The sequence below is a fragment of the Pyrus communis genome, chromosome 14 (assembly GCF_963583255.1).
Source record: "Pyrus communis chromosome 14, drPyrComm1.1, whole genome shotgun sequence".
Classification (NCBI taxonomy): Eukaryota; Viridiplantae; Streptophyta; class Magnoliopsida; order Rosales; family Rosaceae; genus Pyrus; species Pyrus communis.
Window position 1 is genome coordinate 17681382 of NC_084816.1, and position 17609 is coordinate 17698990.

Below are 17609 nucleotides of genomic sequence, written 5' to 3' on the forward strand. Positions count from 1 at the left end.
GAGTAGTCCAGCTTTATATTCAATACATCGGCAATTAAGTAAAAATAGTGTTTTCTAAATTCAATTTGATCGTTTATTTCTTGTACTACTGAATAGTCCAGCCTATTGACGATAAATCTTACATAGTTTTTCTTTTATACAAGCAATATTGGAGAAATCTTCTTTGGGTATTTTGATATAGGCGTCTGCTTTTTTAATATTTTAGACTAAACATCTGTTCACTTTAGAAATTTAATTAAACATTTTTCTACAATTTTGGTGCCACATAATTTTTATTTGCCCATTTCATAGTACTTAAATTACAAAACCTGCCATAGATTTTATCAAACCAAAACACCGATGCCCAGAATCCTAAATTCTTCACGATAACAAAAAAAAAGTTTCCTAAATTCTTGCCTAACTTATATCTCAGAGTTTGAATTAAAACAAATACTGCATAATACATATCCTCCCTGCAGATAAGAAGCATTTGAATTTCATAATATATATTAATCATAATTATTTCCTACCAGAAATTTTTTCCACCTGCATGACAACTTATGTCCCTCGTGCATGATTTTGTTTTTCTTATGAAAAAAAAAGGTCTTCCACTCCTCTTCTAACCCTCTTAATTTGTAGCCGCAATTGAACTATTAGTTAATCGTGATCGCAGAATATAGGTACGCTTTGCCTTGTGCTGTGGTACGTTATTTAATGTACATTTTGGTATGTGTATATATATTTGGTATGGTATATAAAGCGAGTTTGTAACGTAGTAGTTTTTTTGCACGATCCATAAGGATATTTTAGTCCGTAACACTTATTTTGTACTTAAAGTAATATTTATTTTGGACGTACCAGACATTAATTTGGTACTTAAATAATATTAATTTTGAACCTACCTGTCATTTGGTACATAAAGTGATGTTACTTTTGAACGTACCACTTATTTGGTACGTAAACTAATATTAATTTTAAACATACCAGTCATTTGGTACATAAAATAATATTAGTTTGAACGTACCAGTTATTTGGTACGTAAACTAATATTTAATTTTGAACGTACCAATCATTTGGTACGTAACGTAATTACCGTAGCAAATGTGTTGTTATTGTAATTAAAAACGTACTAAATATTGTTTGTGCAATGTGAGTTTGGAACGTACCAAATATTGTTTGTGTTTTTTGTAGCACACGAACCAAGTTTGCACTCCATTCTCAAAAAATCATTTAGGAAAAACCATATATGTATCAAGAAAATATACCACCCATACTGGAGGATCCTCAATCCATAAGAGAAAGTCACAGTTCCTTTTCTTCACAACCTGATTAGTTGCTTGGTTGCTATCTAATCCCTACCAAGCACAATTAAAACTTCGAAACCAATCTCTTCCAAAATACAGCTTGCTACAGAAAAACATTCTCCATGCGCATTATTCATATTAACTGCACTCTTTAAATCAAACTCCAATGACACCGATGTGAAATTAAGCAAACACAAGATCCTCTCTTGTTGCAAAACGGAAACAAGATCAATTTGTAAAAACAACCACTAATTAAAATGAAAATTTCCATTCGAATTTCTAACATGGGAGATCACAAATTTCAAACGTGAAGATTAATTTCGAAACGTTATCAACAAGCAAAAAATATTCCCCTAAAAAAGGGGCCACATAAAAATAAAAATAACTAAAAATTAAAAAACTCTTAAAATGACATATTTGGAAACCAATAATTAGAATTTTAGCTTATAAAAATATGTAATTTAAATAAACAACAAATGCTGACGTGGTTGTTGGTTAAAGCGTCTTAATCAAATCTTAAAAAGAAACAAATGTTTGGTCTAAAAGTTGTTAAAAAATTGCAGGGATTCTTATTATCCCATCTTTTTAATGTATTCAAAACACCAATACATGATATTATTATACTATATTTGTTACATATGAATATAACCTTGAAGTGAGACATATTCATAAAATTCACTCATATAATAACCCATGGAAAGGTAGCAAGTGACGGTGTTTTTAATGCACACAACAAATTCTCGATATATTGTGCGAGAGGCGATGATAACTTCCTTATTGTTTTTGGAACTGATGAGTTAATGTTATACTATATTTTACCATATTATTAGTTATGTTATATATATATATATTGGAGATTTTATATATATATATTTTTTTTTAATTGTAGGACAAGTGGAATCCACTTTGCTAAAAAAGTGACGAGACAAAGGAATTTTGAAGTAATTCCATTGGAGATGATTCCTTAGAGAGTGAAGTTGTTTGTATCAAATTTACAACCCTTAATTCTTAACCGTTTGATCGTGGCAATTAAATGAAAGTAGATGTGCTATGTTGGCAGATTGACCTTTTAGGCTTGTGTGGGCTGTAAGTATTGAAGATGACATTTTTGAGAGAAATTTCCTTCTACGACATTGAAGAGCTTCTTAATTTTTTCAATGACATCTTTTTGGGCGTTTTCTATGCTCTTGTTCAGTCAACGGAAGGAATCTTCACAGAATTAATGTTCTAATAAGAATAGGAATATATCTTTCAATCATATTATTTTTTTAATTAGAACTAGACTGGAGGAGCCACTTAGTACTACGATGTAGTGGTATTCATCTTTACTTGTAAGTAATAGGTCTTAGGTTTGATTCTCGCTAAAGACGAATTTAAACCGCATTGTTGCTAGCCTATTGTAAGGTTTAGCTCACTCTTTCATTCCTACATCTTTAATTTTATCTGTTCCATAGTGTTATGATCAATAATATTAGCAAATGAAGTTTGTTATCAGATAAAAATAAAACCAATTCGAATCATAATCTACCATACGTTGTTGCTTGTAGTATTTAATAAAATAGTCCTACATGATCCACCTTAATTCTAACATAATCTACATAAGGTGTCGAAAAACCTTGACTCAAACTGAGCCATGGTGCATGTTGTACTTGACCCAACTCGCACAAAATACAATTTTGTGCGAGTTCTAGGCCAACTTTAAGCGAGTTGACTTGTGCTGTGTTGGGCGACTTGATCCGTCGTGCACCTCTATTCATGAGTAACCACTTGTGCTACAAAATCCTTACAACCATCTTACATATTTGAAAAAACCGCCTAAATGCTATACGTACGTCAAGTGTCGAGCACAGGAATATGATGAATTCCTAGTTGCTCTATGAAACTACAATTGGACAAAGAATTCAACAAATACACAAACCTGCAACCAAGACAATAGAGCTTGTAAACCTCTTAAACAAGATTCTAAAAGACGTTAGGCGCTAGTCGAGTGATGGTCTTGGGCTTAGCGCCAAGGTGGCTAAGCATGGCCTAGGCGAACTATGCCGATTTAAGTAAATTTATTATATATTGTCTAAATAAATGTCTATTTATATTTACAAAAATACATAACTGTATAGTAATACATAAATTACAAAATAAAATAACATAATTATAAAGTATTAAAACCTATTGAAAATATAGGGAATAATCATATAACGAGTGTTTATTCGAGTATTCAAAAAGTCTCTTTCATTTTATCGAAATAATAAAATGCAAAATAGAGGTTACCTATTTGACAAAAAAATATTCTCTGTATAAGTAAGAGTTGCGACCTAAGCAGGTCTACACAGGCTAGACGGAAGCCTAAGCAAGTGTAGATGTCATTTCTTGATTTTCAAACACTTAAGGATTAATCGGGACGGTGGCCAATTGCCTAGCACCACCAAAGGATTTTTAGAACAGTGCTCTCAAGAATAATAATGTACATAAAATTTTCATTCACATACAATTTACCATCCTTGCGAACTTTGATAGTAGGAGCAAATGTTTTAGCCTTGACCTTGGTCCTAAATCATTTCCCAACAAAACTGACATTACAAATAAGGAGCCTAGCGATTGGCACTATCTAAATCCCGGAACATGTACGAGTTGAAACCATATTATGTTACAAACTTACAACAACCACCAAGATGCTCAAGAAGAGCAATGCTCCATCAACATGCACACTTCAAAGCCACCATAGTTCATGATACTTCTCAAAACTGTTTGCACCCATTAGTCGTATGGATTTCTGAATTTCTTCAAGAGTTCCGGGATATCATAACCCAGCATTTCATCGACAGCATCTATCATCTTAGGCTTTAACCTCTCCAATTTGTCAATGCTGTAACCAGTCAAGATCTCCCTGTAGTGGTCAACGTTCGGGAAATCCCCTGGAGGTAGATGGTGCTCCCTTTGGACCTGTACAGCGTCTAGTGTGAGCATTATAGAGTAAAGAGTACACATACGCAGGGGAGGGAGGGAGGGAGGGAGGGAGGGAACGGTACCTTTTTAAATTCATTTTCCAAATTATCAATAAGCTTCCGTTGAGCCTTAGATTTCCCCAACATGGCAGGCATCTCCTTCCTTAAATGGCTAATTATGTAAGCATGTATCTTGGCAGCTCTGGCACGCTTCACAAATTCATTGATCTGCAAAAAAAAAGGTCAGTAAAATTCCATTCCGTTGGAATCTGCAAGAAACATTCAGTTTTCTAACAAGAGAGCAACTTGGTAAGTAAAGATATGAGATACATAAATATAACAAACTCACTCTGCGATCACAAGCCTTCTTTGGAATATCCTTTAAATCAGCAAGAAGATCCTCCTGTTCCCTTTCAAAGAGTTCTCTCCCGACTGGACCCGTAGCAGCCTCATTTACAGGTTTGTCATTGAATGAGCTGCAAAAGAGAAAATTAGCTTGCAAGGATCGAACCAAGGTATTTGCTAGGACACATTGGAATGTATTTGAAACTATAGGTTTGCTTCCAAGGAATTAATGATGCAAGGATGGAGAGGCTACCCGATATAAACTCGCATGACCTCAGGAGTATTAAGAACCTTCCCAAGTGACCACATCAATGCTCCATAAACTCTCATCAACTGCATACCAAGAATGAAAAATGATTTGAGCGCAACATCCAATGACCTAATTAAATCCCCAAAAAAATATGTAGAAGGAAAATAATCAAAGAGATTCATATATTGTCTATCTTACTTGCTGAGTATCAATTTGATCCGCCTTGTTCAGAACAACACGAATTTTATCATCATGGCCACGTAAAGATGAAATAACACGCTTGAACTCATCACTAACATCGAGTTTGTGAGGATCAAACAGAAGTAGAATGAGGTCACACTTTGCAGCAAACCACGAAGTTACTCCAGTAAAATCATAGGCTCGATGTGTCCGTTGCTTCTCTCCAGATAAAACTCCAGGAGTATCCACAAAAGTAATGTGTTCTAGCAGCTTGGATATAAAAATGTGTAAGCTTTGGGTGTTTCAATGGGCAATTTGGGAGAATGTCAAGGTGATTCTGAAAGATAACTCACTGAATGTGGCATTTGAGAACACTCAAACTTTGACAAGAATGCTGTTCCAAAAGTTGTGAGACCGCTAAATGGCATGTCAGCTTGGACGGCAATAGTATTCCCAGGAACACTTCTTTCATCAGGCCCAGACTACATGCAAGAAGGATTAGCTAGTAAACAATATTAATTTCAGAAACTTAACAGAAAACAAAAAACAAAAGACAGTACTGCAAATGGAATTTAAAAAATTTTAATGTCTACAAAAAGCAACAGAATATATCTTAACACTAAACCAAACAACTTTCTTAAGAAATATAAGGTAACAAGTGAAGAAAATCTTAGGATCTTCTAGAAAACATCATTTTTTGTATTAGTGACACCCAAAAAGCAAAAAGGAAAATGCACATGTACAACTGCTAAGCCTCGCAGAAGCATTTCCGAGAGATGCAAGAAATATTGCTTTATTGACAATGGCCAGAAACACAAAATGTCCCTCAGTTTCTCTCCAAATTCCTAGAACTAGGCTAATAATAGTTTACTACCCTATCCAGACTCTTGGCATTCTGCCACGCTGCTCTGCAATCTGCCTTCCAATTCCAGACTCATGACTGGTTATGAGAGACTATTTCAACCAATAGAAACCAGACAAAACACAACCGTCTTTTTTTATACTGAAATTTGAAATCCCTAATATATAGACCAAAATGCAAGATTACATTTACAAAATGTGCCAAAGCCCCTTAGTTTTAATGAAAATGTTAAAGGATATATACCCCTACTGAAAATTAATAAAAAGGGGGACACATAAATATAAAGGAAAAGTTTTTTTAAATTCAAAACACAAAAGTTTAAGGCAAGCCAAGGCCATGGATGGCTATCTGTTTAACAAGTTTAATTTCTACTACATTCTTACTGAGTCCTGTAAAGCCTTATTCTTATTATATGGCTTTTTAACTTGCAAGTGTATAAAACATTTATATTAACTTTTAATTGCTAAGCAATTCAAGACTGCCTTAATGACAACATAAAAGGAGATAGATTGGCAATTACCATAACAACAACAAATCTATCGGTTGTAGGCTCCGGACCAATGTGAGCTCCTGTCAAAAGTGAAATAAGATAAGGAATGGCATTGGATGAACAAACTTTCTGTGCAAGACAAAACAACTACACAGAGACACTTTCCCAGAGGATAACTTGCCTGGATAACTACTTTTAAGCAAATGTTTAATGAATGTTGTTTTCCCAGTGGAGTATTGACCCAAAAGCATAACCATGGGTTTGGCATCAAAATCACTATTTCTCTGCAAAATAAAGCAAATAAATATCAATTGATATCTATAGCATACCACGATTAGATAGAAGTTTGAGAAGATCCAATGAAAAAATGAAATAAAACTATGAGTGACTGGGCATTAAATCTGATGAAAGAACTAGAAGCAAGGAGTAATGCTCACTCACCAGTAATGGGGATACAAAATCGTTGAACTTGTATGTAACTTCTAATGGCTTCAGCTTCTGAACATACAGTCTCTTCAACCCATCAATAATTGATGTTACAGAAGAAAGTGGTACCTAGACATATGCCAAATACTTTTTGTAAGGTGTTAAACAGAGTGCACAAATCATGTCTACCCAACATGTACAGGAGAATTTATTATCAACGCTGCGACATATCATGCATAAAAAAAACACTCCTAAAAATGACGTATGCAAAAGCTCTCTCCATTTTTTTTCACTATGTAAAATGACCTCTTCTAGCCTTTGTTGTGGACACAGTCTTAATTGACTCAACGCTTTCACATGATCACTGATAAACTTAACCTACTAAAAACATAAGTATTTTTGCAATCAGCTTCAAGTATAACAACTCGGAGAGACTGGAATGCAATGCTATAAAAAATTTCTCACAATGAAAAAATAAAGTCAACTTATCAAAATAAGAAAATTCAAGTTAGTATCCAATAGAAACAGTTTTAGGATAAATCTTTTTTTCTGAATATCATGAAAGCAAAAGGGCAATTGCCTCCAAAAATAAGAAACAACATACACCTTTTTTGATGATTTTGATGAAAACCAAAGTGCCGAAGGTGTTTGTTGCACCACAGCAGTTCCTGCGTCACAGATCATTTGTAAATAGACAGCCAAAACCAAAAGTGACAGTACACATCTCATAGTTAGAGAACCTCCTCACCATTTACTTTGTTTTCATTTGACTTGTGCGAATGCTTTTTCTTCTGAATAATTAAGTAAACGAAATCAAATTCGTTGACCATATACAATGAATTGATTAAAATAAATAAATCCACAATAATGAGTAAAACAAATAAGAAAGGTATAAAAAGCACATGTACCGCTAATAGTAATGCATCCAAACCCTCCATAACAGGAGGTTTCAGACTTTCCAAGTCAACTGAAACACAGCGTTCAAAGTTTTAAGTTAAATGAGTGTGCCAAACAAGATTTAAAAACTAATAAATAAGTAAACAAAAAATACTTGTGCGCTATTCATATTTGTGAAGAAGCAGGTATTACAAGTCCTCAACTTATACTGAGATTCTACCAATCCAAGCATGGATTCCAATACAAAGTTAAACAAAGGAAACCCACCATTGCTATTCAATAAACCGTGTGTGATATCATGTCCAGCTTGTGCAAGAGAAACTAGCTAGAAATGAAAAAGTAACATGTCAGATTCCTATAAATCCAAATATTTGATTTTTTGCTATTTATGAAAAAGAAAAATAACAGTTTATAAAATAACCTGCATAGCGGCAACAAACTCACTGAAACCAAGATATCCCTGCCTCTTAGAATCGGCCATGGCCCAAACCTTAAGAAAAGGAACGAACTTATTAAAAACCCTCTATAAATAAGGCTGGAAAAATTCAAGTAACATAGTCTAACCAAAGAAAAAAGGAAGGGGCTTCTGCTACAAATGTAACGTAAAATGTTTGGCATAGATCTACTAGAACATAATCTTAAGCTTGAATATATCAAAGTAACGCAATCTGCAAAACTCGATGCCAACTTCAACGGCTCTACTAGCGTATTACGCGTCACAATAACTCCGTATTGCTCAACAGAAATACAAACCCCCAATCCTAACAAAATGTATTTAGAAAATGAGTACGACAACGCATTAACTGAGCTTACACTAACCTCTGCATAAAAAACAAATCCACCGAATACTAATGGTAATGAATTACAGCAAAAAACAGAAGAAAACGAGACGCACTAACTTGGTAAAAGAAAATAAAACGCAAATTAACCTGCTTGAGATCCTGCCGATTCAGATTGGACATGCCGAAGAACTTTATAGCATCGCTCCCGGTAATGCGGCCATCAGTGTCTGAACATACCAAAACCGAAACTCAACTTACAGTTGCTCAATTTTCTCAGGAACCAAACGGAAAACTAAGAAATTTTCCCAGAAAAAAAAAATGTGAAGAAAAAAAAATGCGTGCTTGTGCGGAACAGTGTAAAGTGCAAGTATGTACCTGCATCAGCGAATCGAAACCATTCCTGGTAGATATTCTGATGCTCTTTCGAGCACGAACTGATCTGAACTGAAGAAATTTCCATAAATCGTAATCAGAGAGAATAATCTGATGGAAAAACTGGGATTTCAAAATTTCGAAAACGGAAACGCTCTTTGGAGGGTTTGTCCGCAGGGTGTCCTTGGTACCGACGGAAAGGGTTTAAGTTTAACGCTTGTTTTAGACCGCGTCGTTTAGGGCTTTAGTTGGCATGACGGGACGTTAACTTTTTAATCGGGGTTCCTTGGAACGTTTAGGCGTGAAATGGCGACGTTTATTTCGTTTTCGTAGCTGTAGGCTGTATAGCCTGTATATTTCACAACTTGGACGCGAAATAATTGGAAGGATGACTACTGCTAATATGTGTAACATGCAACGTAACTATGTGATAGAGATACTCACTGGTTTTAAATCTCATAAACCTTACAATAAACCTTACAAATTATTGGCGATGGGAAGACCTAGATCAAATTTCAAAGATCCGAATTAATAGATTTGGTGAAAAGGATCAGAAGATGATCATCGACTATGCATTCTCTCTGACAATCCATACACGATAGTATGATTATAAAAAGATTTATATTCGAATTCAGATGAAACACAATGTAAACCATTCATCACAACATAGTTATCTCATTCCCATACATAAAATATTTCATTAAAAAAAAAACAAAAAAAGACCCGAAATTTGAACTTCAAATTCTCAAGTGGACACGACGATGCAAAGGTAAAAAAGGAAAAATTCATCGAAAGTAAAGTTCCACCACTACAATGCAGCTCAGTTTGTTAATTCCATGATGGCAGTAACAATGTCACCATTTGCTGCTTTGAGTGCCGTAACTGCTCTTGATCTTGAAACCCCAGCTTGAGTCATCACCAACTCAATGTCCTTGGGTTCTACACCAGTTTCGTCCACATCTTCATCGTCTTGAGCCAAAGTTGATGGCTCGGGGTTTGCTGTCACAGTATTTAGGTTAGGAGCCTTGAACTGCTCCGCGGCCTGAGTTTGAAGTTGTGAGCTCAAGTCCTCAATCTTTGCTTCCCCAAAAATGACATATGTATCGGAAGCGGGGCTCTTAAAGACATCAGGCTTTGAGATGACAAACAGAATCTGAAAGAACAAACATTACTACATTAAGTCTTTAAAATAAATCTCCTAGAAGCTGACACAAAATGCGTTATAGCAATCAAAAGAAGAAACAAAGCAACAAATCAAAACTTACATTCTTGCTCTTCTTGACAGTCACACGGCTGACACCTGGAATTGCTTTCATTCCAAGTTTCAACATCGCCTTGCGACTCTTCTTTTCACTTCTGCTCTGCTTAGACCTACCACTTCCATCTCCTTGTCCTGCCACAATGCCATTTTGACAAGAAATTACACCAATAATAAGCAAAAAAGATTGGCTATACAAGAGATAATGTACAACTTCCAAACCACCGCCCCCAATATATATATATATATATATATATAGCAGGAGGGATGAGTCAAAATTATTATCTGAAGGTGTTCTTAACGGCTAAACAAAAGAATTCAGTTAAAAAGTTCTACCAAAATTGTCTCAAAATCTCATCTCTAACTTTTGACACTTACAGTCACACAACCAGATAATAAATAGGCATACCGCTTCTCAAAAAGAACCAGAAACAGAGACAAACTGAGCTAAACTAAGAAGACATAAGCATTGCATAACATATTGAAGAAGAAACACAACCTTTTTCCTATGGCTTTTATGTCAGTGGAGAGATGACATTCACTAAGATCTTCAAGAAAACTACATGCTTAGAAGAGTGGGTGCATTTAGAGGGGAAAAAACATAAAACAGTTTGGCATCACATTTAAATCTTCACAGTGCAATTTACCTTCAACATCGTCATCGTGGTCGTCATCTTCATCATCATCATCATCGTCATCATCTTCGTCCTCGACTATCGGTTCATCATCCTACAACCATTTCACCCAATTTCATGCACCATAAAAGAAAAAGATGAAGCATCTTGAAATATTTATTCACTATCCTCCACAATTAAACATCAACACAAATACAAGGAAGAATACATATTAAGGAAGGGCGTAGCCTGCACACTTTCATTATGAACCTCCAAGGACTTGCCACATTCTTTCTCCCACTAACCTCTCATAAATAGAAAAATCAACTTACAATAGTGAGTTGTTATGATATGTTTGGCAGTTCAGGATTGTTTCCATAGTAGCCGAAACCCAATTAAGTCAACATATTTGGCACTAACCCAGTCAACAGATGACAGCACAAAATAATCACTTCTAATTAAATGTAACCAGAAAAACAATATAATGGCTTCAGAGAACTCAAGTAAAATACTCCAGTTAATTAAATTCAAGCAATGAGGTAACAAAGTCAAATGAGTGAGCTTCAACGTTCAAACAAGAGTAATGCTGTGTGATTATTTGATCTGGTATCAGAATCATCCATAAAAATTGATTAGATATTGAAATAACAATTTGTAATGGATCCAATAGGGAAGAAAACACAAATATGACCAGGTTGGTACAAACTTAGTGACTGATGCAGAAATTGAAACAACAAAGCACCTTACAAAAAATTTCAGGTCAACTGGCCCATTCAAAGTAGCTCTATCTATGGCCAAAGAAAAGTGTAGCAGTATTTCACTTGAGTATACTGCTCATCCAAAGTGATATAAAGATTAGTTAAAGTACAAATGAATGAATAAAGAAAAGAACCCTTGCCAGTGCCTCTGCTATCTAGCTTAAAATGTTGTAATTTGTAACCATCACGAGCCAAACCAATACAGAAAAAATGACAAAGTTATTTTCTCCAATGCTGTAAAGAAATGTTTCCATTAAACCTAATCTATAACATAACAAAATAGATATGCAAAGTAAACTGGATATGAATCCATCTAAGAAACACACCATACTAATTCTAAAGGCAGACAACAAAATAGCAAACGTAAAAGCTAAACCCTTCTTGTGGTTATAGCTGACTTCACTTAGCAGGAATGTATTTCACATTCGCTCATCACTGCAAAACTGTATCGAAAAATCAAACAGCAATGCAGCTAAACAGCAAACACACAACGAATAAAATCACTTTTCAACCTTAAAGATCTTTCCAACACATTTTCTGTATCTTTTAGCAGAAACTCATAAAGTCCAAGTCATATCAACATTCAAAAATAAAAACAAGAAGAAACTCTGAATGCATAAGACAAATTAAATAAAATATCACATAAAGCATGCCTCAACTCAATTGAAAGAGAACCCCATTAAAAACGACGAGAAAGAAGGAATAAGAGAGAGAGAGAGAGAGAGAGAGAGAGAGAAAGAGAGATTACATGAACTTTTGCCTGTTCAAGCTGGGCAGCAAGGAGCTCTTCTTGAGTTGGGGCAGTCATGCTGTCACAATTAGGTAACAAAATTTTATAATGTGTAATTCATGTTTGCTAGCGAATTGGCAATCAGCGATTACAGACTTGATCACAATTAGTTTAAACAAAGTTTTGGTGATACATTATTCTTATTCAGATGAGAAAAAAAGGGTTGATCTTCATAATATCAAGCATCTAGAATATAAATAAAATATCAAAAACAAGAGAATAAACAGAACAACATCAACTATAACATTTTAAATTGAAAACCAATCAAATCAAATTTCAGTTCAGGAAAATAAAAGGTTCTGTGTTGCCATTTATCAACAATCAACTTAAGTTTTTAAAAATAAAATTTCCTCAAAAATTAGAAATCTAATCAACCAAACTTTTTTTTAATCTAATCTAGACATTTCGGTTCAGAAAAAAAGTTATAAGGTAACCCGATTCAGCACTTAACTACATGATATATATATATATATATATATATATATATATATATATATAGCTGGGCACTTAGCTACAACATGCCAAGCAGCGAGGACATGAATTTTCCAGTACCGAAGTTTCGAAATGATAGAAAATATTCTCAATTTGAACATAAAAAAAAAAAAAAAAAAAAAAAAACATAAAATCCAAAAATTATAAGATCAATTAATCATATCAGAGAGAACAATACCTTAATTAGATCCAGAAAACAAATCAAGGAAGATACGAAATCAATTTGCAAAGGGAACGGACAACTTGAGAGGGAGAAACAAAGAACGCGAGAGCGATGGAGAGAGATACGAGAGAGAGAAGAAGGAAGAGTTACCTTGGAGTTGGAGCAGAGGAAGCAGCAGCGTGAAAGGGAAGACTGAAGAGGGTGGACTGTGGAGGCAAAAGCAGCTGCGCGAGGCGAACCAAGTTTTCAGGGTTGGGCGTGTTTTTTAGGGTTTAGGGATTCAGATCTCAATCCTGGACCGTTTAGTCTTGACCGTTCACACAGATCGTGCGGCCAGGAATCCATTTTAAGTTTTTTTTTTTTTTTTTTTTTTTTCCTTGTCTGTGTATTATAAGCTAAACCAATTTACGACAAAAAGAAAGATCAAATAGGTCATTTACCCACTTATTGTTATTTTTCTTTATCTGCAAGTAATAGATATTAGATTTATACTCGTCAAAAACAAATTTGAATTACATTATTTTTAGTTTATTGTCATACTAAGCCTACATCTTCCTTTTAGTTTAGATAATATCATTTATTAAAAAAAAATAAAATAAATAAAGAATTTTAACGAAAACCTTTCAGTACTATTCACTTTAACGAAAAACCACATCTTTACACCAAAAAGTTAATCATGATACTGTTCACTTTACCATTTATTTTGTTTAAAACTCAAAGTTTTCAAGTCATTTTCATTAGTTTTCCGATAATTAAAAAAAAAAGGTAAATTACACTTTACCACCTCCCGGTTTGGGATCGATTTCAATTCCTTACAACTTCTTTAAACTATTTTACTTTCATACCTCAAATGTTATTTTATTTCAATACAATACATCCGTTACATTTTTCATCTATTGGTCTGTTAAGTGATGACGTGGCTATCACATTTATGATGATGTAACTGACATATTTATGCCACATGGCTAAACACTTGGTAAAAAAATTAAAATATTAAAATAATTATTTACAGAAAAATTTAAAAAAAAAAACTGAGATCCCCTTCGTCTTCCCAGAATCCCCACCCGTGCCCACCCCTTCCCTCATCCCCCATCAACCGCAACCCCTTCCCCCATCCCCAATCCGATATTCGACGACGGTGATGCCGTCATCCTCCTCCACGTCAGCCCCACCTCCGTCCTTTTCGGCTCCGACTGGGGCTGAGTCGACCTCTCCACCAACACCAACGACGATGTCGATTTCGTCGACAACCACACCTTGCACGATTCCGTCGAACAGAAGAAACTCAAGAACGACTTCGATGCCTTCACTAGCTCCAAGGTCGCCAATCTCTCCAAGCGCTTAAAGGAGGCGCAGATTCCGTACAAGATCCACATCGTCAAGGACCATGACATGAAGGAGCGGCTCTGCTTGGAGGTTGAGAGGCTAGGGCTCAGTGCTGTGATCATGGGGAGCTGAGGGTCGGCGCCACCAAGCGTGGGACTGATGGTATGCTTGAGAGTGTCAACGATTATTGTGTTCATCACTACGTTTGTCCCATTGTTCTTGTCCGGTTTCCGGAGGATGACAGTAGCGGCGTTGCTGGGGGTAGGGTGAGGGGTTGCGGGGGAGGTGGGTCGTGGGGAACGGGTTTCTCAGTTTCTGGGTATCAAAATTTTTTGTTTTAATATGGTAAATTATTATAATATTTTAAATGTATAAAAAAATATTTTTTTGACACGTGGCACAAAATTGATAGTCACGTCAGCGCTTAATGGACCAATAGATATAAAATATAACAGATGTATTATATTGAAATAAAATAGTACGTAAGGTATGAAAGTGAAATTTTTTTAATAACTTGTATGAGGTTGCAATAAACCTCAAACCTGAGGTGGTAAAGTATAATTTACCCAAAAAAACCATTTACACTGATATATTTTGAATGAATAAACATGTTAAAGGATAGAGTGCTTTTTATATTATATGGACTTTGGTTAAGAAAAAATTCGCACTAATTCATAGATTAGGACAATCTCTAATTAACAAATCAACAATCTTCCATGGCAATTCTTGAAACCATATCAGTTAGTTCATCTTCCACTTAGAGCAACTCTAGATTGCTCTTTTGCTCTATAGACCAAGTCCATTTGCAATCCAATCCCATGCCAAAGTGATGTCAGCCCATTTGGGCAATTGGGTTGAAGGGGAACCCGTGGGAGAGCTCAGGCGCAAGTCCCAAGCCTAATCGCTTGAGGAGGGATTAATACAAGGCTGACGTCAGCATGATATCAGCTACATTATAAAAAAATTTACCTTAGGTGCGTGCAAACCACACATGCGTGGGGGGGGCGTGTCACCAACAAGATTTCAGGCGATGGGGCTTGCGTGGCAGCCCACTCAGTAGTCGTTGAATCTGAACCGCTTGATTTCCAAATCAACGATCCACGTTTTTCCGCTTTACAAAAAATAAAAAATAAAAAAATAAAAAATGTTACGGTAGGCCACTTGTCACAATCTGGACAATTGGCTTACAAATTTTTTGTAATCCAACAGTTCAGATTAATTAGGTTAATAAAAAAAGTTTTAAAATAATTAAAAATCCGAAAGTTTCAAAAAAAATTCTATAAATACCTTACCGTTTTCTCCCACCTTACACCATATTTCAATATTTTCAACGATTTTAAACAATTAAGGATACTTCACGCAACGAAATTGGTTCAAAATCTTATCAAAACTTATCCACAAAAATTGTACTTAGGATAATGACACATGGCGTAACGAGATCGGTTAAAATCCTATCCGAATTTTAAAATAAAATTATTTTTTATTATTTTATAAGTAAAAAATACTAATATTTTAATACAAATTATCTAGGCTATCCAGTTTAGGGGTGTAAATGTAAAAGGCAATTACTGTTCATTAAAGGTAGTTACTATTCACTAGAGGGATTCAATTGCTTGTTGACATGGGGAGCCTTTACACACTGGAACTGCTCTTAAAGACCATAAAGAGCAAGATGATGGATTTGGGTATGAGATTGAAATCCATGGAACCGAGGGGGAGATGAGGCCGAGGAAAGGCAGGCGATGTAGGGTTAGAAAGTAGAGTCGCGGATGGGAAAGGAAAGGAGAGAAGGCTATGATGGAGGAGAGGGGGAAGAGAGGAAGGACAAGAAAGGGAGAAGTTGCCACTAGCCCCCAACCATATCCGGAGTGTGAAGACTATGAAGGTAGCATACTAGGATTTTTGGAAGGGGAGAGATAGTGAAAAAAAAAAAAAATTGGAGATGCTCTTGTTAAGGGGTTGTTTGATAATATTTCATTTCATATTTTAGTTTTTGTTTTCATTTTTTTTTTAAATAGAAAACTCATACTACTTTCTGTTGGAAATGTGCCCTAAAACCAATCATATGATGATACTTTATGGACATTTCACATGTTAAACTAATATAGTTTAATATTAAGGGCAAACATTATTGTTTGAGCCGTCTCATATAAATGTTATATGCTTAAACGATAAGTCCAAGGAATATGTGATTGGAAGAATGCGATCTAAAGAAGTTAGATTCATGAGACCATTCTTTCGTTGACACATCCTAAACGTTCCTGATCATAGGATTGTCAATTGGGCATTGACAGTCCGTTAAGATCAGTACGTGCTATGTCTTCTCTCAGGGAGAGTGACTAGTCTCGAGTCATTGGTGTGTGTGACATCAAGACAAGTACGTAGGTGCTCAATAGAGAATGAGTTCACTGAACACGATCAACGAAGAGTTCTCATATTCATGTCACATGAGAACTCATGGTTGAGATAATGCAAATTAGTCTTTTGACCTGAGGCATCACAGTTGTCTTGTGGTTAGGTCCTTAATCTTTGATTATGTCAAAGTCACTCCATCAGGAGGGTGTCCACGACATCGTTGGGGTTAAGCCACTTAGCCATGGAGGCAAGTGAATGCGCAACAAGGGATCTCTAACCTTCAAACTGTTTGAGGGAGAATACTCTATGATATGATTAAGAATCTTTGGCCAAAGTATGAATGAGATTTAGGAATGTGTTCCAAATCACATTCAAGGTAATCATATAAGCACAAGACTCACATTGGATAGTAGATATGAATAAACTATCAAACCAAACAATGTGGTCAAGAGTATTGTATTAGAGAAAGACCGTATTGCATTTGTAATCCTAAAACTGAATAGGTTCTCCACCTCTTCTGATTAGCTTGGGTAACCATGACATGCTGCTAGGCGTCAACCATGGTTTGTGGAAGCCCTAAAAGTGTATTATCACTAACGGGAGAATTGAAAGTAAGTTTCAATTCACAATCAATTTGAAAGAGTTTGAATCGCCCACTGCCTCGCTAAAAGGAACCTAATGGATCGTACACCGTATAAGGTAGAGATTGAAGATTCAACGAAGATGAGTAAGAATAATTAAATGATTTAATTATTTATGGCAAGGATTAATTAATATGTTAATTAATCAAACGAATAAGTTCGTTAAAGACCTCGGGATAGTTTTGGACCTTAAGACCCAATGGGCTTCGAACGTCAAGTCCATTGACTTAAGTTGTATGACAACTTAATGAATAATGATTCACAAAGGCCCAAATAGCCCAATAAATCCCCTTAGGCCGGCCATTTAGAGGAGGGTAGTGAACTTGGCTTAATTGCAAGTTTGCCACTCCATTGTGAGGTGGTATAAAGACATCTTTATAGCC

At 35.4% G+C, this 17609-nt stretch overlaps 3 protein-coding genes across 3 annotated transcripts in view; 1 reads left to right on the plus strand and 2 right to left on the minus strand.

Annotated features, from left to right (window-relative positions):
- Positions 1–17609, plus strand: part of LOC137715753 (small ubiquitin-related modifier 1) — a 67405-nt gene that overhangs the window by 13327 nt on the left and 36469 nt on the right. The gene's annotated exons all lie outside the window — the stretch shown is intronic.
- On the minus strand, positions 3729–9032 carry LOC137715331 (EH domain-containing protein 1-like). Its single transcript, XM_068454617.1, has 16 exons — positions 8833–9032; positions 8605–8684; positions 8097–8165; positions 7943–8000; positions 7687–7745; positions 7527–7569; positions 7385–7446; positions 6794–6907; positions 6534–6636; positions 6383–6432; positions 5354–5482; positions 5019–5270; positions 4824–4903; positions 4575–4701; positions 4310–4453; positions 3729–4223 (listed from the first exon to the last, which is right to left on the minus strand). Exons 1-16 carry the CDS (start codon positions 8915–8917, stop codon positions 4038–4040), a joined length of 1641 nt encoding a protein of 546 aa, XP_068310718.1. The 5' UTR covers positions 8918–9032; the 3' UTR covers positions 3729–4037.
- On the minus strand, positions 9460–13203 carry LOC137715588 (nascent polypeptide-associated complex subunit alpha-like protein). The gene is made up of 5 exons (XM_068454930.1): positions 13055–13203; positions 12208–12268; positions 10735–10816; positions 10095–10222; positions 9460–9982 (listed from the first exon to the last, which is right to left on the minus strand). Exons 2-5 carry the CDS (start codon positions 12265–12267, stop codon positions 9650–9652), a joined length of 603 nt encoding a protein of 200 aa, XP_068311031.1. The 5' UTR covers position 12268; positions 13055–13203; the 3' UTR covers positions 9460–9649.

Excerpts from the sequence above, each read along its gene's own strand:
- LOC137715331 (XM_068454617.1), bottom strand. The coding sequence starts at position 8,917 with ATGGAAATTTCTTCAGTTCAGATCAGTTCGTGCTCGAAAGAGCATCAG. Across the intron at positions 4,454-4,574 it reads AGAAGGCTTGTGATCGCAGA|ATCAATGAATTTGTGAAGCG; the intron begins GTGAGTTTGTTA and ends TTTTTTTTGCAG. Across the intron at positions 4,224-4,309 it reads TGGAAAATGAATTTAAAAAG|GTCCAAAGGGAGCACCATCT; the intron begins GTACCGTTCCCT and ends GACGCTGTACAG.
- LOC137715588 (XM_068454930.1), bottom strand. The coding sequence starts at position 12,267 with ATGACTGCCCCAACTCAAGAAGAGCTCCTTGCTGCCCAGCTTGAACAG. Across the intron at positions 10,223-10,734 it reads CCACGATGACGATGTTGAAG|GACAAGGAGATGGAAGTGGT; the intron begins GTAAATTGCACT and ends GCATTGTGGCAG. Across the intron at positions 9,983-10,094 it reads CTGTCAAGAAGAGCAAGAAT|ATTCTGTTTGTCATCTCAAA; the intron begins GTAAGTTTTGAT and ends TTGTTCTTTCAG.